Raw genomic sequence first — 25,548 nt, 5'->3', positions numbered from 1 at the left:
AAATATAATACACCTATGGCAAAAAATATGCAGGTGAAGAGCGAGTTCACAACAGCCAAGACATCAGATATTGTATATGAATATAAAGATGTTTCTACTGATACAGAAGTATCACCTGACCCAATTACATCTATTCACGGATATGGATCCTCAGATGATCAAGACCATCAACATTGTCGACCAACAACGCCTGAATCTCAAACTTCTCAGTGCAGTTTTTCTTTCCTTGAACTCGTGCTCTCAGAACCTGTCCGTGCTCAACTTAGGAGTCAATATTGTGATTATTATTTAAACTATTCAGGAGGGAGTTTGCCTTCACCTATGATGATGTTAACCCCGTCAGAAGAAGTCTGCAGTGAAACAGTGGGGCAGGGCAGGGCGTTGACTCCAGAATTGGTAGCTTCAAAATTCAATTCTTTTGCCAGTCAGGAATCTCTCACATCAAACAGTTGTATCCCACAATGTTTACAAGGTTCACAGTACAAGCAGACAGAATTTTATGACAGGCAGTTTTCTATGAATGTTCCTCCATCACCTTTTAATGAATGGCAGGATGAAAAAAGAACAAGTGTAACAGATGAAGAAAAAGTACCAACAACACTGTTTGCTGTTTCAGATGAAACTTTGCTGATTCGATCAAGTGTAAAAAGTATCAATGATGAAAATTCTAGCTATTTAAGTGAAAAGAACGAGTGCTTTCAAAATGGGCTGCTGTCATTTGAAAGCATTAAAACTGATGTGGAAAGTAGTCCATCGTTTCTTGATTACTGGTTTTCTAAATGGAAACCGCAATGTGATGAAGATGTACAATCACTGGATTGGTTTAATGATGACGTAACAAACAATAAACAGAAAACCTCAGAAAACAATGAAATGAAAGAATCTAGAAATTTGGATCTACCTCAAAAGTCAACAAGACGAAAATCTCATGAATCTATGGAAAAGTTCCAGATGTTTGAATGTGAATCATTGTCCAAACCTACTGTTTTCAAGTTTGTGGAAAGGCCAAAATACATTTTAAATTTTCCAAAAAAAATACCAACAACAGCAAAAGAATGTAAATGGACAACAACTGAAGATGACAAAAATAGGTTGAAATCACAAACTAATTTATCAAATGTGTTTTCTGAATCAATTAATGATGATGATGTATGCATTGAAAAAGAATTTGTTGAAACAAAACACTTCACACCGAAGTCCAGACTATCAGTGGAACAAAAATCTTTGGCATCATTTACATCTGGTGTTTTATTTACAACAGGAACTGTAACCACATCTCAACAACGACCTCTTACGTACGCTGATGTTGTGCGGGGCTTTACACGTGATAGGGAAACAGAGGAGTTGTTGACTTGTTCCCAAAATGAATTGACACCTGTTTGTCTTACGTCAGCAACTTTGGACACAGAGTGCGCTGACACCTCAGCAGACCATTGGGTGACCGATGTAAGGCCGCATTCTCCTCAGTCGGTGGTGTCTGAAAGTGAACTCAGGCCCCTGTCTCCTGACTCACCTGTCCCTCAGTTCAGATCTCCCCACATTGGTCACCATGCTGATTCGTCAAGGCACAGGTCGTTTACGCCAGAATCAACACGTTCCGACTGGGAGGGCATTGAATTGTGCATTGATAGCCTTTTTGACGATACCAGGCCAGAATCCCCACAGTCAGTTTTATCAGACTTTGAACTCGAGAAGTTGTTTAGTAGCAGAGCATTGTCACCAGACTCTGTGTCTTCAGATTTGGACTTTACCCTCCTGCAGGACTGGTTGGCCGATTTTAGAGCGTCGTCACCAGAATCTGTGGTGTTCGGTGAGAAGGAATCTTTGTCCCCTCAAATGGCATTGGGCCAGGTCAGAAGTCAAAATTGTAACTATTACTTACACTACTCTCACAGTAGACCAGTGTCACCTCTTTCAGAGGATGTTGAGTACTCCACATTTTGCCTTGAGGAGCTATTTGACGAAAACAGGTCAGACTCACCAGATTCACTTGTTTCAAAGATTGAATGCCCAACAACAACTGTAACCACATCTCAACAACTGTCTGCCGGAAGACCTCTTACGTACGCTGATGTTGTGCGGGGCTTTACACGTGATAGGGAAACAGAGGAGTTGTTGACTTGTTCCCAAAATGAATTGACACCTGTTTGTCTTACGTCAGCAACTTTGGACACAGAGTGCGCTGACACCTCAGCAGACCATTGGGTGACCGATGTAAGGCCGCATTCTCCTCAGTCGGTGGTGTCTGAAAGTGAACTCAGGCCCCTGTCTCCTGACTCACCTGTCCCTCAGTTCAGATCTCCCCACATTGGTCACCATGCTGATTCGTCAAGGCACAGGTCGTTTACGCCAGAATCAACACGTTCCGACTGGGAGGGCATTGAATTGTGCATTGATAGCCTTTTTGAGGAGACCAGGCCAGAATCCCCACAGTCAGTTTTATCAGACTTTGAACTTGACAAGTTGTTTAGTAGCAGAGCATTGTCACCAGACTCTGTGTCTTCAGATTTGGACTTTACCCTCCTGCAGGACTGGTTGGCCGATTTTAGAGCGTCGTCACCAGAATCTGTGGTGTTCGGTGAGAAGGAATCTTTGTCCCCTCAAATGGCATTGGGCCAGGTCAGAAGTCAAAATTGTAACTATTACTTACACTACTCTCACAGTAGACCAGTGTCACCTCTTTCAGAGGATGTTGAGTACTCCACATTTTGCCTTGAGGAGCTATTTGACGAAAACAGGTCAGACTCACCAGATTCACTCGTTTCAAAGTTTGAATGCCCAACAACAACTGTAACCACATCTCAGCAACTGTCTGCCGGAAGACCTCTTACTTACGCTGATGTTGTGCGGGGCTTTACACGTGATAGGGAAACAGAGGAGTTGTTGACTTGTTCCCAAAATGAATTGACACCTGTTTGTCTTACGTCAGCAACTTTGGACACAGAGTGCGCTGACACCTCAGCAGACCATTGGGTGACCGATGTAAGACCGCATTCTCCTCAGTCGATGGTGTCTGAAAGTGAACTCAGGCCCCTGTCTCCTGACTCACCTGTCCCTCAGTTCAGATCTCCCCACATTGGTCACCATGCTGATTCGTCAAGGCACAGGTCGTTTACGCCAGAATCAACACGTTCCGACTGGGAGGGCATTGAATTGTGCCTTGATAGCCTTTTTGAGGAGACCAGGCCAGAATCCCCACAGTCAGTTTTATCAGACTTTGAACTCGAGAAGTTGTTTAGTAGCAGAGCATTGTCACCAGACTCTGTGTCTTCAGATTTGGACTTTACCCTCCTGCAGGACTGGTTGGCCGATTTTAGAGCGTCGTCACCAGAATCTGTGGTGTTCGGTGAGAAGGAATCTTTGTCCCCTCAAATGGCATTGGGCCAGGTCAGAAGTCAAAATTGTAACTATTACTTACACTACTCTCACAGTAGACCAGTGTCACCTCTTTCAGAGGATGTTGAGTACTCCACATTTTGCCTTGAGGAGCTATTTGACGAAAACAGGTCAGACTCACCAGATTCACTTGTTTCAAAGATTGAATGCCCAACAACAACTGTAACCACATCTCAACAACTGTCTGCCGGAAGACCTCTTACGTACGCTGATGTTGTGCGGGGCTTTACACGTGATAGGGAAACAGAGGAGTTGTTGACTTGTTCCCAAAATGAATTGACACCTGTTTGTCTTACGTCAGCAACTTTGGACACAGAGTGCGCTGACACCTCAGCAGACCATTGGGTGACCGATGTAAGGCCGCATTCTCCTCAGTCGGTGGTGTCTGAAAGTGAACTCAGGCCCCTGTCTCCTGACTCACCTGTCCCTCAGTTCAGATCTCCCCACATTGGTCACCATGCTGATTCGTCAAGGCACAGGTCGTTTACGCCAGAATCAACACGTTCCGACTGGGAGGGCATTGAATTGTGCATTGATAGCCTTTTTGAGGAGACCAGGCCAGAATCCCCACAGTCAGTTTTATCAGACTTTGAACTTGACAAGTTGTTTAGCAGCAGGGCATTGTCACCAGACTCTGTGTCTTCAGATTTGGACTTTACCCTCCTGCAGGACTGGTTGGCCGATTTTAGAGCGTCGTCACCAGAATCTGTGGTGTTCGGTGAGAAGGAATCTTTATCCCCTCAAATGGCATTGGGCCAGGTCAGAAGTCAAAATTGTAACTATTACTTACACTACTCTCACAGTAGACCAGTGTCACCTCTTTCAGAGGATGTTGAGTACTCCACATTTTGCCTTGAGGAGCTATTTGACGAAAACAGGTCAGACTCACCAGATTCACTCGTTTCAAAGTTTGAATGCCCAACAACAACTGTAACCACATCTCAGCAACTGTCTGCCGGAAGACCTCTTACTTACGCTGATGTTGTGCGGGGCTTTACACGTGATAGGGAAACAGAGGAGTTGTTGACTTGTTCCCAAAATGAATTGACACCTGTTTGTCTTACGTCAGCAACTTTGGACACAGAGTGCGCTGACACCTCAGCAGACCATTGGGTGACCGATGTAAGACCGCATTCTCCTCAGTCGGTGGTGTCTGAAAGTGAACTCAGGCCCCTGTCTCCTGACTCACCTGTCCCTCAGTTCAGATCTCCCCACATTGGTCACCATGCTGATTCGTCAAGGCACAGGTCGTTTACGCCAGAATCAACACGTTCCGACTGGGAGGGCATTGAATTGTGCATTGATAGCCTTTTTGAGGAGACCAGGCCAGAATCCCCACAGTCAGTTTTATTAGACTTTGAACTTGACAAGTTGTTTAGTAGCAGGCCATTTTCACCAGACTCTGTGTCTTCAGATTTGGACTTTACCCTCCTGCAGGACTGGTTGGCCGATTTTAGAGCGTCGTCACCAGAATCTGTGGTGTTCGGTGAGAAGGAATCTTTGTCCCCTCAAATGGCATTGGGCCAGGTCAGAAGTCAAAATTGTAACTATTACTTACACTACTCTCACAGTAGACCAGTTTCACCTCTTTCAGAGGATGTTGAGTACTCCACATTTTACCTTGAGGAGCTATTTGACGAAAACAGGTCAGACTCACCAGATTCACTCGTTTCAAAGTTTGAATGCCCAACAACAACTGTAACCACATCTCAGCAACTGTCTGCCGGAAGACCTCTTACTTACGCTGATGTTGTGCGGGGCTTTACACGTGATAGGGAAACAGAGGAGTTGTTGACTTGTTCCCAAAATGAATTGACACCTGTTTGTCTTACGTCAGCAACTTTGGACACAGAGTGCGCTGACACCTCAGCAGACCATTGGGTGACCGATGTAAGGCCGCATTCTCCTCAGTCGGTGGTGTCTGAAAGTGAACTCAGGCCCCTGTCTCCTGACTCACCTGTCCCTCAGTTCAGATCTCCCCACATTGGTCACCATGCTGATTCGTCAAGGCACAGGTCGTTTACGCCAGAATCAACACGTTCCGACTGGGAGGGCATTGAATTGTGCATTGATAGCCTTTTTGACGATACCAGGCCAGAATCCCCACAGTCAGTTTTATCAGACTTTGAACTCGAGAAGTTGTTTAGTAGCAGAGCATTGTCACCAGACTCTGTGTCTTCAGATTTGGACTTTACCCTCCTGCAGGACTGGTTGGCCGATTTTAGAGCGTCGTCACCAGAATCTGTGGTGTTCGGTGAGAAGGAATCTTTGTCCCCTCAAATGGCATTGGGCCAGGTTAGAAGTCAAAATTGTAACTATTACTTACACTACTCTCACAGTAGACCTGTGTCACCTCTTTCAGAGGATGTTGAGTACTCCACATTTTGCCTCGAGGAGCTGTTTGAGGAAAACAGGTCAGACTCACCAGATTCACTTGTTTCAAAGATTGAATGCCCACCAACAATTGTAACCACATCTCAACAACTGTCTGCCGGAAGACCTCTTACGTACGCTGATGTTGTGCGGGGCTTTACACGTGATAGGGAAACAGAGGAGTTGTTGACTTGTTCCCAAAATGAATTGACACCTGTTTGTCTTACGTCAGCAACTTTGGACACAGAGTGCGCTGACACCTCAGCAGACCATTGGGTGACCGATGTAAGGCCGCATTCTCCTCAGTCGGTGGTGTCTGAAAGTGAACTCAGGCCCCTGTCTCCTGACTCACCTGTCCCTCAGTTCAGATCTCCCCACATTGATCACCATGCTGATTCGTCAAGGCACAGGTCGTTTACGCCAGAATCAACACGTTCCGACTGGGAGGGCATTGAATTGTGCATTGATAGCCTTTTTGAGGAGACCAGGCCAGAATCCCCACAGTCAGTTTTATCAGACTTTGAACTTGACAAGTTGTTTAGTAGCAGGGCATTGTCACCAGACTCTGTGTCTTCAGATTTGGACTTTACCCTCCTGCAGGACTGGTTGGCCGATTTTAGAGCGTCGTCACCAGAATCTGTGGTGTTCGGTGAGAAGGAATCTTTATCCCCTCAAATGGCATTGGGCCAGGTCAGAAGTCAAAATTGTAACTATTACTTACACTACTCTCACAGTAGACCAGTGTCACCTCTTTCAGAGGATGTTGAGTACTCCACATTTTGCCTTGAGGAGCTATTTGACGAAAACAGGTCAGACTCACCAGATTCACTCGTTTCAAAATTTGAATGCCCAACAACAACTGTAACCACATCTCAGCAACTGTCTGCCGGAAGACCTCTTACTTACGCTGATGTTGTGCGGGGCTTTACACGTGATAGGGAAACAGAGGAGTTGTTGACTTGTTCCCAAAATGAATTGACACCTGTTTGTCTTACGTCAGCAACTTTGGACACAGAGTGCGCTGACACCTCAGCAGACCATTGGGTGACCGATGTAAGACCGCATTCTCCTCAGTCGGTGGTGTCTGAAAGTGAACTCAGGCCCCTGTCTCCTGACTCACCTGTCCCTCAGTTCAGATCTCCCCACATTGGTCACCATGCTGATTCGTCAAGGCACAGGTCGTTTACGCCAGAATCAACACGTTCCGACTGGGAGGGCATTGAATTGTGCATTGATAGCCTTTTTGAGGAGACCAGGCCAGAATCCCCACAGTCATTTTTATCAGACTTTGAACTCGAGAAGTTGTTTAGTAGCAGAGCATTGTCACCAGACTCTGTGTCTTCAGATTTGGACTTTACCCTCCTGCAGGACTGGTTGGCCGATTTTAGAGCGTCGTCACCAGAATCTGTGGTGTTCGGTGAGAAGGAATCTTTATCCCCTCAAATGGCATTGGGCCAGGTCAGAAGTCAAAATTGTAACTATTACTTACACTACTCTCACAGTAGACCAGTGTCACCTCTTTCAGAGGATGTTGAGTACTCCACATTTTGCCTTGAGGAGCTGTTTGACGAAAACAGGTCAGACTCACCAGATTCACTTGTTTCAAAGATTGAATGCCCAACAACAACTGTAACCACATCTCAACAACTGTCTGCCGGAAGACCTCTTACGTACGCTGATGTTGTGCGGGGCTTTACACGTGATAGGGAAACAGAGGAGTTGTTGACTTGTTCCCAAAATGAATTGACACCTGTTTGTCTTACGTCAGCAACTTTGGACACAGAGTGCGCTGACACCTCAGCAGACCATTGGGTGACCGATGTAAGGCCGCATTCTCCTCAGTCGGTGGTGTCTGAAAGTGAACTCAGGCCCCTGTCTCCTGACTCACCTGTCCCTCAGTTCAGATCTCCCCACATTGGTCACCATGCTGATTCGTCAAGGCACAGGTCGTTTACGCCAGAATCAACACGTTCCGACTGGGAGGGCATTGAATTGTGCCTTGATAGCCTTTTTGAGGAGACCAGGCCAGAATCCCCACAGTCAGTTTTATCAGACTTTGAACTCGAGAAGTTGTTTAGTAGCAGAGCATTGTCACCAGACTCTGTGTCTTCAGATTTGGACTTTACCCTCCTGCAGGACTGGTTGGCCGATTTTAGAGCGTCGTCACCAGAATCTGTGGTGTTCGGTGAGAAGGAATCTTTATCCCCTCAAATGGCATTGGGCCAGGTCAGAAGTCAAAATTGTAACTATTACTTACACTACTCTCACAGTAGACCAGTGTCACCTCTTTCAGAGGATGTTGAGTACTCCACATTTTGCCTTGAGGAGCTGTTTGACGAAAACAGGTCAGACTCACCAGATTCACTTGTTTCAAAGATTGAATGCCCACCAACAATTGTAACCACATCTCAACAACTGTCTGCCGGAAGACCTCTTACGTACGCTGATGTTGTGCGGGGCTTTACACGTGATAGGGAAACAGAGGAGTTGTTGACTTGTTCCCAAAATGAATTGACACCTGTTTGTCTTACGTCAGCAACTTTGGACACAGAGTGCGCTGACACCTCAGCAGACCATTGGGTGACCGATGTAAGGCCGCATTCTCCTCAGTCGGTGGTGTCTGAAAGTGAACTCAGGCCCCTGTCTCCTGACTCACCTGTCCCTCAGTTCAGATCTCCCCACATTGATCACCATGCTGATTCGTCAAGGCACAGGTCGTTTACGCCAGAATCAACACGTTCCGACTGGGAGGGCATTGAATTGTGCATTGATAGCCTTTTTGAGGAGACCAGGCCAGAATCCCCACAGTCAGTTTTATCAGACTTTGAACTTGACAAGTTGTTTAGTAGCAGGGCATTGTCACCAGACTCTGTGTCTTCAGATTTGGACTTTACCCTCCTGCAGGACTGGTTGGCCGATTTTAGAGCGTCGTCACCAGAATCTGTGGTGTTCGGTGAGAAGGAATCTTTATCCCCTCAAATGGCATTGGGCCAGGTTAGAAGTCAAAATTGTAACTATTACTTACACTACTCTCACAGTAGACCTGTGTCACCTCTTTCAGAGGATGTTGAGTACTCCACATTTTGCCTCGAGGAGCTGTTTGAGGAAAACAGGTCAGACTCACCAGATTCACTTGTTTCAAAGATTGAATGCCCACCAACAATTGTAACCACATCTCAACAACTGTCTGCCGGAAGACCTCTTACGTACGCTGATGTTGTGCGGGGCTTTACACGTGATAGGGAAACAGAGGAGTTGTTGACTTGTTCCCAAAATGAATTGACACCTGTTTGTCTTACGTCAGCAACTTTGGACACAGAGTGCGCTGACACCTCAGCAGACCATTGGGTGACCGATGTAAGGCCGCATTCTCCTCAGTCGGTGGTGTCTGAAAGTGAACTCAGGCCCCTGTCTCCTGACTCACCTGTCCCTCAGTTCAGATCTCCCCACATTGATCACCATGCTGATTCGTCAAGGCACAGGTCGTTTACGCCAGAATCAACACGTTCCGACTGGGAGGGCATTGAATTGTGCATTGATAGCCTTTTTGAGGAGACCAGGCCAGAATCCCCACAGTCAGTTTTATCAGACTTTGAACTCGAGAAGTTGTTTAGTAGCAGAGCATTGTCACCAGACTCTGTGTCTTCAGATTTGGACTTTACCCTCCTGCAGGACTGGTTGGCCGATTTTAGAGCGTCGTCACCAGAATCTGTGGTGTTCGGTGAGAAGGAATCTTTATCCCCTCAAATGGCATTGGGCCAGGTCAGAAGTCAAAATTGTAACTATTACTTACACTACTCTCACAGTAGACCAGTGTCACCTCTTTCAGAGGATGTTGAGTACTCCACATTTTGCCTTGAGGAGTTGTTTGACGAAAACAGGTCAGACTCACCAGATTCACTTGTTTCAAAGATTGAATGCCCAACAACAACTGTAACCACATCTCAACAACTGTCTGCCGGAAGACCTCTTACGTACGCTGATGTTGTGCGGGGCTTTACACGTGATAGGGAAACAGAGGAGTTGTTGACTTGTTCCCAAAATGAATTGACACCTGTTTGTCTTACGTCAGCAACTTTGGACACAGAGTGCGCTGACACCTCAGCAGACCATTGGGTGACCGATGTAAGGCCGCATTCTCCTCAGTCGGTGGTGTCTGAAAGTGAACTCAGGCCCCTGTCTCCTGACTCACCTGTCCCTCAGTTCAGATCTCCCCACATTGGTCACCATGCTGATTCGTCAAGGCACAGGTCGTTTACGCCAGAATCAACACGTTCCGACTGGGAGGGCATTGAATTGTGCCTTGATAGCCTTTTTGAGGAGACCAGGCCAGAATCCCCACAGTCAGTTTTATCAGACTTTGAACTCGAGAAGTTGTTTAGTAGCAGAGCATTGTCACCAGACTCTGTGTCTTCAGATTTGGACTTTACCCTCCTGCAGGACTGGTTGGCCGATTTTAGAGCGTCGTCACCAGAATCTGTGGTGTTCGGTGAGAAGGAATCTTTATCCCCTCAAATGGCATTGGGCCAGGTCAGAAGTCAAAATTGTAACTATTACTTACACTACTCTCACAGTAGACCAGTGTCACCTCTTTCAGAGGATGTTGAGTACTCCACATTTTGCCTTGAGGAGCTGTTTGACGAAAACAGGTCAGACTCACCAGATTCACTTGTTTCAAAGATTGAATGCCCACCAACAATTGTAACCACATCTCAACAACTGTCTGCCGGAAGACCTCTTACGTACGCTGATGTTGTGCGGGGCTTTACACGTGATAGGGAAACAGAGGAGTTGTTGACTTGTTCCCAAAATGAATTGACACCTGTTTGTCTTACGTCAGCAACTTTGGACACAGAGTGCGCTGACACCTCAGCAGACCATTGGGTGACCGATGTAAGGCCGCATTCTCCTCAGTCGGTGGTGTCTGAAAGTGAACTCAGGCCCCTGTCTCCTGACTCACCTGTCCCTCAGTTCAGATCTCCTCACATTGATCACCATGCTGATTCGTCAAGGCACAGGTCGTTTACGCCAGAATCAACACGTTCCGACTGGGAGGGCATTGAATTGTGCATTGATAGCCTTTTTGAGGAGACCAGGCCAGAATCCCCACAGTCAGTTTTATCAGACTTTGAACTTGACAAGTTGTTTAGTAGCAGGGCATTGTCACCAGACTCTGTGTCTTCAGATTTGGACTTTACCCTCCTGCAGGACTGGTTGGCCGATTTTAGAGCGTCGTCACCAGAATCTGTGGTGTTCGGTGAGAAGGAATCTTTATCCCCTCAAATGGCATTGGGCCAGGTCAGAAGTCAAAATTGTAACTATTACTTACACTACTCTCACAGTAGACCAGTTTCACCTCTTTCAGAGGATGTTGAGTACTCCACATTTTGCCTTGAGGAGCTGTTTGACGAAAACAGGTCAGACTCACCAGATTCACTTGTTTCAAAGATTGAATGCCCAACAACAACTGTAACCACATCTCAACAACTGTCTGCCGGAAGACCTCTTACGTACGCTGATGTTGTGCGGGGCTTTACACGTGATAGGGAAACAGAGGAGTTGTTGACTTGTTCCCAAAATGAATTGACACCTGTTTGTCTTACGTCAGCAACTTTGGACACAGAGTGCGCTGACACCTCAGCAGACCATTGGGTGACCGATGTAAGGCCGCATTCTCCTCAGTCGGTGGTGTCTGAAAGTGAACTCAGGCCCCTGTCTCCTGACTCACCTGTCCCTCAGTTCAGATCTCCCCACATTGGTCACCATGCTGATTCGTCAAGGCACAGGTCGTTTACGCCAGAATCAACACGTTCCGACTGGGAGGGCATTGAATTGTGCCTTGATAGCCTTTTTGAGGAGACCAGGCCAGAATCCCCACAGTCAGTTTTATCAGACTTTGAACTCGAGAAGTTGTTTAGTAGCAGAGCATTGTCACCAGACTCTGTGTCTTCAGATTTGGACTTTACCCTCCTGCAGGACTGGTTGGCCGATTTTAGAGCGTCGTCACCAGAATCTGTGGTGTTCGGTGAGAAGGAATCTTTATCCCCTCAAATGGCATTGGGCCAGGTCAGAAGTCAAAATTGTAACTATTACTTACACTACTCTCACAGTAGACCAGTGTCACCTCTTTCAGAGGATGTTGAGTACTCCACATTTTGCCTTGAGGAGCTGTTTGACGAAAACAGGTCAGACTCACCAGATTCACTTGTTTCAAAGATTGAATGCCCAACAACAACTGTAACCACATCTCAACAACTGTCTGCCGGAAGACCTCTTACGTACGCTGATGTTGTGCGGGGCTTTACACGTGATAGGGAAACAGAGGAGTTGTTGACTTGTTCCCAAAATGAATTGACACCTGTTTGTCTTACGTCAGCAACTTTGGACACAGAGTGCGCTGACACCTCAGCAGACCATTGGGGGACCGATGTAAGGCCGCATTCTCCTCAGTCGGTGGTGTCTGAAAGTGAACTCAGGCCCCTGTCTCCTGACTCACCTGTCCCTCAGTTCAGATCTCCCCACATTGGTCACCATGCTGATTCGTCAAGGCACAGGTCGTTTACGCCAGAATCAACACGTTCCGACTGGGAGGGCATTGAATTGTGCATTGATAGCCTTTTTGAGGAGACCAGGCCAGAATCCCCACAGTCAGTTTTATCAGACTTTGAACTTGACAAGTTGTTTAGTAGCAGGGCATTGTCACCAGACTCTGTGTCTTCAGATTTGGACTTTACCCTCCTGCAGGACTGGTTGGCCGATTTTAGAGCGTCGTCACCAGAATCTGTGGTGTTCGGTGAGAAGGAATCTTTGTCCCCTCAAATGGCATTGGGCCAGGTCAGAAGTCAAAATTGTAACTATTACTTACACTACTCTCACAGTAGACCAGTGTCACCTCTTTCAGAGGATGTTGAGTACTCCACATTTTGCCTTGAGGAGCTATTTGACGAAAACAGGTCAGACTCACCAGATTCAATTGTTTCAAAGATTGAATGCCCACCAACAACTGTAACCACATCTCAACAACTGTCTGCCGGAAGACCTCTTACGTACGCTGATGTTGTGCGGGGCTTTACACATGATAGGGAAACAGAGGAGTTGTTGACTTGTTCCCAAAATGAATTGACACCTGTTTGTCTTACGTCAGCAACTTTGGACACAGAGTGCGCTGACACCTCAGCAGACCATTGGGTGACCGATGTAAGGCCGCATTCTCCTCAGTCGGTGGTGTCTGAAAGTGAACTCAGGCCCCTGTCTCCTGACTCACCTGTCCCTCAGTTCAGATCTCCCCACATTGGTCACCATGCTGATTCGTCAAGGCACAGGTCGTTTACGCCAGAATCAACAAGTTCCGACTGGGAGGGCATTGAATTGTGCCTTGATAGCCTTTTTGAGGAGACCAGGCCAGAATCCCCACAGTCAGTTTTATCAGACTTTGAACTCGAGAAGTTGTTTAGTAGCAGAGCATTGTCACCAGACTCTGTGTCTTCAGATTTGGACTTTACCCTCCTGCAGGACTGGTTGGCCGATTTTAGAGCGTCGTCACCAGAATCTGTGGTGTTCGGTGAGAAGGAATCTTTGTCCCCTCAAATGACATTGGGCCAGGTCAGAAGTCAAAATTGTAACTATTACTTACACTACTCTCACAGTAGACCTGTGTCACCTCTTTCAGAGGATGTTGAGTACTCCACATTTTACCTTGAGGAGCTATTTGACGAAAACAGGTCAGACTCACCAGATTCACTCGTTTCAAAGTTTGAATGCCCAACAACAACTGTAACCACATCTCAACAACTGTCTGCCGGAAGACCTCTTACGTACGCTGATGTTGTGCGGGGCTTTACACGTGATAGGGAAACAGAGGAGTTGTTGACTTGTTCCCAAAATGAATTGACACCTGTTTGTCTTACGTCAGCAACTTTGGACACAGAGTGCGCTGACACCTCAGCAGACCATTGGGTGACCGATGTAAGGCCGCATTCTCCTCAGTCGGTGGTGTCTGAAAGTGAACTCAGGCCCCTGTCTCCTGACTCACCTGTCCCTCAGTTCAGATCTCCCCACATTGGTCACCATGCTGATTCGTCAAGGCACAGGTCGTTTACGCCAGAATCAACACGTTCCGACTGGGAGGGCATTGAATTGTGCCTTGATAGCCTTTTTGAGGAGACCAGGCCAGAATCCCCACAGTCAGTTTTATTAGACTTTGAACTTGACAAGTTGTTTAGTAGCAGGCCATTTTCACCAGACTCTGTGTCTTCAGATTTGGACTTTACCCTCCTGCAGGACTGGTTGGCCGATTTTAGAGCGTCGTCACCAGAATCTGTGGTGTTCGGTGAGAAGGAATCTTTGTCCCCTCAAATGGCATTGGGCCAGGTCAGAAGTCAAAATTGTAACTATTACTTACACTACTCTCACAGTAGACCAGTTTCACCTCTTTCAGAGGATGTTGAGTACTCCACATTTTACCTTGAGGAGCTATTTGACGAAAACAGGTCAGACTCACCAGATTCACTCGTTTCAAAGTTTGAATGCCCAACAACAACTGTAACCACATCTCAACAACTGTCTGCCGGAAGACCTCTTACGTACGCTGATGTTGTGCGGGGCTTTACACGTGATAGGGAAACAGAGGAGTTGTTGACTTGTTCCCAAAATGAATTGACACCTGTTTGTCTTACGTCAGCAACTTTGGACACAGAGTGCGCTGACACCTCAGCAGACCATTGGGTGACCGATGTAAGGCCGCATTCTCCTCAGTCGGTGGTGTCTGAAAGTGAACTCAGGCCCCTGTCTCCTGACTCACCTGTCCCTCAGTTCAGATCTCCCCACATTGGTCACCATGCTGATTCGTCAAGGCACAGGTCGTTTACGCCAGAATCAACACGTTCCGACTGGGAGGGCATTGAATTGTGCATTGATAGCCTTTTTGAGGAGACCAGGCCAGAATCCCCACAGTCAGTTTTATTAGACTTTGAACTCGAGAAGTTGTTTAGTAGCAGGCCATTTTCACCAGACTCTGTGTCTTCAGATTTGGACTTTACCCTCCTGCAGGACTGGTTGGCCGATTTTAGAGCGTCGTCACCAGAATCTGTGGTGTTCGGTGAGAAGGAATCTTTGTCCCCTCAAATGGCATTGGGCCAGGTCAGAAGTCAAAATTGTAACTATTACTTACACTACTCTCACAGTAGACCAGTTTCACCTCTTTCAGAGGATGTTGAGTACTCCACATTTTACCTTGAGGAGCTATTTGACGAAAACAGGTCAGACTCACCAGATTCACTCGTTTCAAAGTTTGAATGCCCAACAACAACTGTAACCACATCTCAGCAACTGTCTGCCGGAAGACCTCTTACTTACGCTGATGTTGTGCGGGGCTTTACACGTGATAGGGAAACAGAGGAGTTGTTGACTTGTTCCCAAAATGAATTGACACCTGTTTGTCTTACATCAGCAACTTTGGACACAGAGTGCGCTGACACCTCAGCAGACCATTGGGTGACCGATGTAAGGCCGCATTCTCCTCAGTCGGTGGTGTCTGAAAGTGAACTCAGGCCCCTGTCTCCTGACTCACCTGTCCCTCAGTTCAGATCTCCCCACATTGGTCACCATGCTGATTCGTCAAGGCACAGGTCGTTTACGCCAGAATCAACACGTTCCGACTGGGAGGGCATTGAATTGTGCATTGATAGCCTTTTTGAGGAGACCAGGCCAGAATCCCCACAGTCAGTTTTATCAGACTTTGAACTTGACAAGTTGTTTAGTAGCAGGGCATTGTCACCAGACTCTGTGTCTTCAGATTTGGACTTTACCCTCCTGCAGGACTGGTTGGCCGATTTTAGAGCTTCGTCACCAGAATCTGTGGTGTTCGGTGAGAAGGAATCTTTGTCCCCTCAAATGGCATTGGGCCAGGTCAGAAGTCAAAATTGTAACTATTACTTACACTACTCTCACAGTAGACCTGTGTCACCTCTTTCAGAGGATGTTGAGTACTCCACATTTTGCCTCGAGGAGCTGTTTGAGGAAAACAGGTCAGACTCACCAGATTCACTTGTTTCAAAGTTTGAATGCCCAACAACAACTGTAACCACATCTCAGCAACTGTCTGCCGGAAGACCTCTTACTTACGCTGATGTTGTGCGGGGCTTTACACGTGATAGGGAAACAGAGGAGTTGTTGACTTGTTCCCAAAATGAATTGACACCTGTTTGTCTTACGTCAGCAACTTTGGACACAGAGTGCGCTGACACCTCAGCAGACCATTGGGTGACCGATGTAAGGCCGCATTCTCCTCAGTCGGTGGTGTCTGAAAGTGAACTCAGGCCCCTGTCTCCTGACTCACCTGTCCCTCAGTTCAGATCTCCCCACATTGGTCACCATGCTGATTCGTCAAGGCACAGGTCGTTTACGCCAGAATCAACACGTTCCGACTGGGAGGGCATTGAATTGTGCCTTGATAGCCTTTTTGAGGAGACCAGGCCAGAATCCCCACAGTCAGTTTCATCAGACTTTGAACTTGACAAGTTGTTTAGTAGCAGAGCATTGTCACCAGACTCTGTGTCTTCAGATTTGGACTTTACCCTCCTGCAGGACTGGTTGGCCGATTTTAGAGCGTCGTCACCAGAATCTGTGGTGTCCAGTGAGAAGGAATCTTTGTCCCCTCAAATGGCATTGGGCCAGGTCAGATGTCAAAATTGTAGCTATTACTTACACTACTCTCACAGTAGCCCATTGTTTCCTCAACAATTGCCTTCAAAAAAGTCAGATGTTGTGTATTTAACATCTGACTTTGTGGAACCCTCTGAGATATGTATACCCGAATTGTCAGAAGTATTTGCTACATGTTTGTTCTTGAATAAAACAAATATAACTTTCAATGTATCTCCTCAGATTATCGCTGCAATTCCGCTGATATATGAGGAGTCACAGAAAAGCTTCATTTCTAAATCAGTGTCTGAGAAATACTATTTGAAACTCTTTCCCATTTTCAACAACTTTGTGTCACATGTATACGATACATTTTATAACGGACGCCATTTTTGTTGTCACTTAAAATCTTTTCATAAGAATTTGGAAAAACAGTCGTCCATTTGTGACGTTACAAGTCAAGAACATTGTCATGCAATCAGCCATACTTGTGTAGATAATTTTTCATGTTTTTCTCATTGCATATCGCAAGATGACATATCAGATACATGTCTCTCTGCAAATTCTTTGAATCCAGCTCCTGTTTTGTCGCCTGACACAGGTTCCTCAAGTTCCTATAAACATCCAAGGGATAGACAGTTTAAAGAGACTCCTTCTTTTTCGAATTATACGCTTTCGTCACCTGAAATATCGCATTCAGACTTTGGAAGTCCTTCCTCTTCAACTCGTTTATTTAATAACCTAAGGCCGCCTTCTCCAATGTCATTTGCCACAGTCGATGAGTTCACTGCCCTTTCTCCTGACTCACAAATTGGTCAGTTTTACAGTGAACCTTGTAATGACATGTGTTTGTCTAAACATAGATCAACTTCACCAGACTCCATTATGTTGAACAGAGATACCTCTGATTCTTGTCATGATACTTTGTTTGATGCGATGAGACCAGCTTCGGCTCAATCCTTTGGATTTTATACAGAATATCAGGAGACCGTCAACATTTTGTCATCAGATAAGGAGTACTCAGAATCATTCCTTAACTATTGGCTCGCATCATTGAGACCATCTTCACCACCAGTCCATGAATCAAAAGGAGATTTAGATGACGGTTCGCACCTGCCATGTGAGGGCCCCATTACCAAAGGCATTGGACTTGCATGCAAGCCAGTACAACAGCAACAAGAGCATTGCTGCAAAAAGATTAAATGCTCTGAGAAGGTTTGTGATCAAAACAAATTAGAAAATTTAGCAGTGAGCTTAAAAGAGTCACAAAGCCTGGCCAGGTCATGTCATTTTGAAGGCATCAAAGCAGACTCCAAATCATCATCTGATGCTCCTCTATCCCACTGTACAGTGTTTACACTTACTGGAAGAGATTCATATCCTGCAACGCTGATACCCCCGTCAAGTGCAGGTGAGACAGGATCCATAGCACCGATATCAAAAGCAAATGACCAGCCTTCTTTTGTCAGACCCCCTCCATAGACAACAAAACACGAGCAGATCAAGTCACTCCACCTATCATTAGCCAGTTTTACAATGAGTTGAGTCACATTCCATCTGTAGTGAAAATTTTTTAGATGTTCATCACGCTGTCTGGCTGAGGGAGGTTTCCCAAACACAAACTCGACCAAAAAGACAATCAGCGAATGGAAGACAACTTATGCATAAAAATAAGTGGACCAAGCCTCGATCGCAATTGAGCGTGTCACAACATCAAGATTTGATTTCCAAGAACGTGAAAAGAAAAGCCATGAGCGAGGACAAGAACAAAAGTCCCATGGTGTCGGTAAGCCAGCACAAACTCTTGGCAAGCGGTGTGCGCTCTGTTGCTTTTGAGAGCAATAAATATGGCAATACTAAATTGCTTCTGTTGAATTCTTGCCTGAAGTTTTCCTACAAGGGCCTTGCTGTCTTGCTGAGGCATGTTTGCATTGGAGTTGAAGGATTGATCTTTTAGTGACGTACAACTAATACATTGCTTTATTCCAGAGTGGCCCTCTCTTAGTGACATGAGCTTCTTTTCCTGATATGAAGCATTCCCATTATCAACATGGATAGAGAGTTAACCAGTGAGCTCTTTAGACCACCTGACTTGGCCGTAATAAGCATGAAGGCATTCGAGGGACTTTGTTATATGTCGTCGACAAGCCATTTCTTTTTCTTTATTACAATCTACTGTAATTGCACAAAGCTGAATAGAGCTATTTCAATCAGACAAACAACTCTAAACCAAGTGATCTGTTTGCCACATAAAGAGGCATGTACTGCTGTGTGTCTTCCTGTTTGTGAGGAACAGGATCCCACTGTGTTAAAGTTGTGTTATTGCAGACTTCTGGCTCTCAGCTGTGATTTTGGTTTTTATGGCATTATCTCTCTTTGTGGAGATCTGCAGCAGGACAGACAATGATTGTGTTTGACCGTGATAAAAACTGCAAGCGAGTCGTTTTTTTGTTTGTTTGGCTTTTTTTTTTTTATGGGAAGTATCAATGTTTTTTGCTCTTAGCCTACAACAGTACTGCGACTGAAATTTGTGTAAAATCACACGTCCAGCATCTTGCAAAGTCCTCATTTTAACTCAGCTTCATTTGTGCCCTGCTTTAATGATATTGCATTGTCAATGATGTCCTCAATGCAATATCTTCAAATGTGTTGTTACCAAGAATATCCCCAAAAAAGGACAAAAAAAAAAAAATCCCAATATCTTAATCAGTCATTTCTGTGTCTTTTACATAAACACAATGAACATTTGTAGATCAGTAGACAACTACTGTGAATGGCCCAAATGCAAGTATGCTACCAATGAACTTCCTCATTTTAACACTACATCAGTGTCTGAAACCAGAACTTGTAATGCATGCTTCATTTGACTCATTTGAGCTTTCATCACTAAAAAAAAAAAAAAGAAGAAGAAAAAAAAAATAAACACAATTCATGCTTGTTCGTAATTATTTTTCCCACTCCACTGTATTATTTCTTGCAGGTATCAACATCATCTTTCAAGAAAAACCTTTCAGAATCTTCAAATGAACAAAATGTTGGTTTAGGACTGAATCAGTCCTTTCCAACACAGATGCCTCCGTTGGCACATCATTCAAACATACTTTCCACCGAAAAACTAGAACTGCCAATCTCAGGTATCTCTGACCTAAATAAAGCGGGATCTGAAATCCTATTAACCAATCAAAGTAGCTCACCACAGGAAAGTGAAAATTTTGGTTTAACTAAACCAAGCTCAGCAACTCCCGATTCACTCTGTCAAACAGCTCAACGTGATAAAATCCTCATGTCCTCAGAATGCACTCCACCAGGGTCTGCGTCCCCTCAGCTTGATCAGCTGCTGTCAGATCTGGAGGAGATGAAACTTAAGTTTAGACCAGAGACACTTGACCCACCTCTGTCAGAATCCAGCGAGGAAAGCACAGAGGTTAATCAGATTTACATGTTTGAAGACATCCCACCTGAGGACCAGTGCCCTATAGATGACCGTGATATAATAAGAGTCAGTGTGTTTTCTGTTGTAGAACTAACAGATGACACTAACTGCACAAATGCGGGAGTCGCACAACCTGAGCATTTCCAAACATCCATTCAAGACAAACCAGATTTGGTTTCAGTTGCCCCCAGTCTAACAAACCCCCCAGAAAGAAGTATATCCGTGGACTTTGATAAATCACACGACAGTCCTGAATCCCCTACTGAGCCCCTCTCAAGCCCAGACCCTCCTCAAGGGTTTCGTAAAGCAAAGAAACTATCAATGTACTCAAGTTTTCCTTCAGACATGTCCCCGTCCAGCACAAATGGAGAAAATGCTGCCGAGGCATTTTCTTCAGTATCTGCAAAGACTCAGTCCGACCTACCTGAAAGGAATGTGAGTGATCTATTTGAAGAAGATTCTACAGCTCACATTGTTCAACGTCTAGAAGAAAACAAACCAGCGTCATCACCCAATGACACAGGGTGCTTTCAAGAAGAAACGCCAACACAGAGTCTCCAGGATCCACCTTTATGGGAGGAGATGTCTGCTGATGAGATCCAGACTGAAGACCTCTCTTCTCAGTCTCTTTCTGATTTGACTCCTGAGACAGTTACGTCTGCAAGACATTTTAGGTTTCAGGATGGGACTTCAGGACTGATCCCATACCCCTCTGCTGGGGGTTTTGAGATGTCTTCAGATGAGGTGAGACCGAGGACCAGTGAACATTACTCAGCGGGGTCAATGAGTCCAGTAGACGATGAGATCTTTCCTCCGCAGTCCGCTTCAGTTAAACCTGAAGCAGAAATGACCTCATCGACTTCTGATGAGGAGTACAGCATCCCACCTGGATATGAAGAGACCTGTCATGGAACAGTCTATACCCGCATGCTTCCAGGCTATACAGACATTGGACATGCTGGTGAAGACAGCCCAACTTTCGAATACTCTGACCCGGAGCCTTACTTTGACTGCAGACAAGCCACATCCGATTTCTCAGAGACGGAGCCTGAGGAACCTCAATCACACGTTGAGTCAAATAGACATCAGCTCCAAGATCATCTCAGCTGTTCTAGAGTGCAAGAAAAGGTGAATCGAGAAGTCTTACTGTCCTCTGAGAGTGAAGATTACGAGGATGCTCCTTTTGTCCGCGAGCCCCTTTATAATATTCGTGAAGAGAGTGAAGAATTTGTAGGCTATTCAGAAGCATCTGATGAGGAATTCACCTTGTGTGAGGCTTCAGCCCTGCCTTCTGTCTGTGAAATCGGGGCAAATGATGATACTGTTAATTCTTTGACGAGGGTAAGATGAGATTTGGTAACCCTGCAAGTTTTCCCCCAGAGCTTAACCAATTGCAATATTTGTTTTTCGAGAGGAATGACTGCTAACTTTCTGGTCACATGGATGGATCTAAAACTCCTTATAACCCTCATTTTGTTTCGATTTTAGATTTAATTAATCCTAACTCAGCATGTCCCAGTATCCCTCACATCATAAGCTACATGTTTTCTCATTAGCAAATAGCAACATAATTAGGTCAAAGCATGGTATGTTTTGCAAATATTTTCTCAACTACCGACTGTCATGTTGTACTTTCCAATGTAAGACATGAAAGTTGAATTCAAAACCTCAAAGTCATCGGAAAGTGCAACGTGTCACTCCGCTTGTTGCTTACTTTGCTGCAAACGTATATTTCGTATGTTGTCATTTCTTCATTCACGATGGATTTCTGTTGCTTGGTCAGGAGATCACGGCAGAGTTCGGATCGCTGTCAGAGAGTTCAGATGATGAATTTTTGACCACCAGAGTAGTGCGAAGGAGAGTTATCATTCAGGTATCCGGTCTGGAGTGTTTGATGGTGTTGGCGTGAGCATGGAGGGTGCGGTTCTTATAATGCATCTTTAACCAGGCCAGGTCTTCACTGTCCAGTTGGAATGTGTTACTAACAGCCTTTATCAAAATAGGTGAAAAATGTATCAGAGAAACTTTAGGGTTTAAAAGAACATGATTTGCATAGATGGCTGGTCCTCATTCTGCTGTAAGCATTTATTGGTTGGTTTATTTCACAACAACCTTTTTTTTCCCTGAGAATGTTTGTTTCCTGTTTCCCAAAGTCCCTGTCGCTGTCATTGAATTCCAACCTAATATGCAAGTGCTGGATCCTATTTTTTCTCTAATGTGTGTTGGTTTTTTTATTTTTCATAACGAGAATGAAACATTGCTGCGCGTGCATATCTAGCATTCCTGATTGTTTTGTTTTTTTTTTTGTTTTGCTTCGCTTACAGGCTGATGAAATGCCCGATTTCCCCACTCAGTCAGTAACAGAGGAAACGTACAAGGATGAAAATGGACACATTGTGGTCAAAAGGGTAAAAAACGCAATTCTACATTACCTCTCATGCACATAACACTTGGCAGCTTTTAAACAGCAGCTGAAGCTCGACAAACACAATATGTAATTGTATGCCAAAGGCCTGTTTGGGCATTGCTGCTCAATTTTATTCAGATACAGGTTTTTGCAGTAAAATGCATCCTTTTCCCATAAGTGACAACCTCACCACCTCACCACATGTGATCTTCCTCAGGTAACCCGGAAAATTGTTCGCAAGTGCATTTCTGCCGACGGTGTGGAGCAGGAAGAGGTGTCATTAGAGGGAGCTCCCCAGGAGTCCATCAGTACGGCAGTGGGAGATGGATACTCCAAGGTTGTGAAGCGGACTGTCCTGAAGAGCGAGGGTGACCATGCAGAGGTTTGTGTCTTAACAGCAGTAAAATAAAATCAAAGCAAATCTGTAAAAATGTAATATGGACCCTATTAGAAATAGGAATAGTTTCATTTATTGATATATAGCGTCACATCTATTGGTATTCATGACCCTTAAATTATAAAAGAATGAATAAATTCTTCTTCTGATCCAGGTCACATTTACACAATCGGAGGGTTTCACAGCATCGCGACAGGAAGCAGGTGAGGCCTGGAAGGTCAGTGAGACAGAGAGGACAACAGTGGTGGAAGGTGAAAGGACAATGACACACCGAGGTGATCCTTCTTTGGCCTCTGACCTCCCTTCAGCCCAAGATGACTTCAAACAGGTTTGTGAACAACCTTTGTGTTCAAAGGTTGTGAACAACCTTGCTCGCTGTTGCCGACAGCAGAGTAAACCAGATGCCTACCTGATGTGCTAAATTTAATAAGGATTGCATTAGTCAATAATTACTTTGCTTTTGAGTATAAAGTAGTTTCAGATGCAGCTCATTACTACATCATTCTAATTTAAGTGAAGACCCTTTTCTTTCGTGTGGCTCTAGGCACTCGGTTATCTAGGTGGTTTTATCAGAACAGAGCTCCCTCATGTGGTAGAAAAAGAGACTGTCAAAGAAGATGGAACCGTGGTCAGGAGGTATTGAAATGTTGCAACCGGTTGGATTGCGTGTGATTTTGGGAATGTTTTAACCGTTTTTTGTTTTTTTGCTAGTCCTGTAAATGTTAACTAATCAGTTCAGATACCCAAAAGTATTCCACATAAACAGGATCCTCAGCAAGAGGTGCAGCAACACAAAAATAGCATGTTCAAGCCAGTTCTTTTCTGTCAACAAGGGGGCAGAAATGAAAGGAAATAAATTCTTTGAAGGGAGCAGGTTCGTGAAAATTATGTAAATCCTAAACTGTGGCGTCTGCACCCATCCGATCATCAAACAGCAGCGTTCCTCATCCACTGGCGTGAAAAAAAATGTTATGCTAAGTAGCAGTGGAGGTGCTGTGGTAGTTCATGGGGATACAACACCCAAGAAATCTTATCATGCTGTCATATGTTGTCACGCACTTGTTGATGTTGTTCAGAATGTGCTGCTGTACAGAACCTGAATTTGGTCAACAGCATAATCTTGAGGTTTCGTTAGCTAGAAGTGATTTTGAAGTTGCTGTGGGTGAATTCATAAATGCATGCACCGCACGGCTTTCTCTCTCATGTCTTACTACTTACCACATCATCAGTTTCGTCTATTTAATTTTTATAGACGGATGTTTTTGAAGATGCTGACCTGTTTGTTTCCTCCCTCTCTGCCCCATTTCCAGGGCTCACATGCGTAAAGGAGGCGCCCTTAGACGAACAGTAGTGAAAAGAGCTGGTCAGCGCAAACAGGTTCTTCTCGAGCAGGAGGACAATCCCAGAAAAGGGTCCAAATCGCGTGATCTCCAGCAGCATCTCCATCAGCTCTTTCACCGTTACTACAAAGAGGACGATGAGGACAATGATGAGGAGGAGGACGAAGAGTGAAAGAATGTGTAACACACACCCCTAAAACGACTCCCAGGCTTTGTCCATGCTAAAGTCTACCCTTTATCCTATGCATTACCCAACTGCAATCCCAGTGCGCACCACAGCACCTCAAAGCTACCACGGTCTTCCCATTTAAGTCGTGGAGGATGATATTTTGTTCATAATTTGGAGTTTTCCACCGTGGCTGTCATGTACTCATGATTTTCTTTTCATGTTCTGATGTTGTTTTGCCTCTTTTGTGACCAAAGAAAGCCTGTTGTTGTTTTCCTGATTCATTTTACTATCCATGTCCGAGTTGTCTTCGATACTTTTGCTTCTGTGGTAGAGCAATGAAAAAAAAAACAAAACAAAACATAACGAAACAAAGAAAACAGTGGAATAGTATTTGCATCAACTGACTCATAGACCTCGTGAAGGTAAAGAACACTTTACCTGCAAAATACTGGCACTACTTGCTCAGTAGGTGCTCGGACTGAAAGACAATATTTCACACTGCACTGCCTCTCACAACCTGAGTTTCTCAGATAGTGCTAACTGAAAAACTGTCTCACTGTACTAGCCTCTCTGCTTTTTAAGTCAGGTGGCCAAGATGTCACACAGAGAAAACCCGACTGTATTAACACTGACTTTAACTGCTGCTGCTGTGTTTTGTGTAGGCCATGTGTACTCCGTCTTTGGGAATTATGTATTACCTATAATCTAGACATTAATGAACATCTGTAGCCTAGGAATTAATAAGCACTCACGTGAATTAGAGCAGGCACGACTAATCAACGTCTGTCATTATGATCCTAGCTTTGACTGCTTTGTAGTTCTATGGATTGCCCTTCTGCCTCTCTTCCCTGTCTGTGTATGTCTCTGTGCTCTCATGTTTAATTTTGATAGTTTTTTGTTTTTGTTTTTGTTTTTTCCTTCCTCCAATTGTTGACTTGACTTGTATTGTGTGGCCCGATGAATGTGTGGGCGAGACTGGACTGTAGCTTCTCTATGTTTGAGTTTGCCCATGCATGTGTTGAATGAAATACTGCATTGTCATCTGCTTGGAGATGGGCCGATTTTAAATGCTGACGTTTGAAGGATTTATTCAGAGTTTATTTTTCTGATTCAGACTTTAGCTTCCTAGTTAATGTAGATGACTTGTTTAGTCCTTAGTTTTGAATGCCAAGAAGCTTCAGTGGCATTCAATGCAGTGTTTCTGCTTTATTTAATGTGTGAATTTATTAGTTTATCCTTTCAACCAGAAAATGTCGGACCACACGTTGAGTGGTGTGGTGGGTGTTTGTGATTGAATGAGTCTGTGTGCGTGTGTGTTGTAAAAGAGTTTGCTAGTTTCTTTCAGCAAAGAAAAAAAAAAAAAAAAAAAAGAAAGTTATTTTACACACATTT

At 44.9% G+C, this 25,548-nt stretch overlaps 1 protein-coding gene across 5 annotated transcripts; it reads left to right on the top strand.

Annotated features, from left to right (window-relative positions):
• The first annotated feature begins 1,290 nt into the window (after positions 1 to 1,290).
• LOC115041744 (uncharacterized) lies at positions 1,291 to 25,548 on the top strand. 5 transcript variants are annotated; one of them, XM_029499475.1, is made up of 8 exons: positions 1,291 to 18,196; positions 19,391 to 21,184; positions 21,627 to 21,716; positions 22,168 to 22,251; positions 22,468 to 22,632; positions 22,802 to 22,975; positions 23,192 to 23,283; positions 23,958 to 25,548. In XM_029499475.1, exons 1-8 carry the CDS (start codon positions 18,071 to 18,073, stop codon positions 24,157 to 24,159), a joined length of 2,727 nt encoding a protein of 908 aa, XP_029355335.1. In that variant the 5' UTR covers positions 1,291 to 18,070; the 3' UTR covers positions 24,160 to 25,548. The 5 variants fall into 5 exon arrangements, 3 of the variants coding, with proteins under 3 accessions (XP_029355335.1, XP_029355352.1, XP_029355344.1); XM_029499492.1 differs by lacking the exon at positions 19,391 to 21,184; XM_029499484.1 differs by lacking the exon at positions 23,192 to 23,283 and having other exon boundaries at positions 23,958 to 24,115.

The sequence above is a fragment of the Echeneis naucrates genome, chromosome 1 (assembly GCF_900963305.1).
Source record: "Echeneis naucrates chromosome 1, fEcheNa1.1, whole genome shotgun sequence".
Taxonomy (NCBI): Eukaryota; Metazoa; Chordata; class Actinopteri; order Carangiformes; family Echeneidae; genus Echeneis; species Echeneis naucrates.
This window is presented reverse-complemented; position numbering and strand designations above follow the sequence as displayed.

What these genes read in the sequence shown, in the direction of transcription:
- LOC115041744 (XM_029499475.1), top strand. Translation starts at nt 18,071, where the DNA reads ATGCATAAAAATAAGTGGACCAAGCCTCGATCGCAATTGAGCGTGTCA. An exon ending in ACAAAAGTCCCATGGTGTCG is followed by an intron (nt 18,197 to 19,390) that starts GTAAGCCAGCAC and finishes TATTTCTTGCAG; the next exon opens with GTATCAACATCATCTTTCAA. An exon ending in GACACATTGTGGTCAAAAGG is followed by an intron (nt 22,252 to 22,467) that starts GTAAAAAACGCA and finishes GATCTTCCTCAG; the next exon opens with GTAACCCGGAAAATTGTTCG.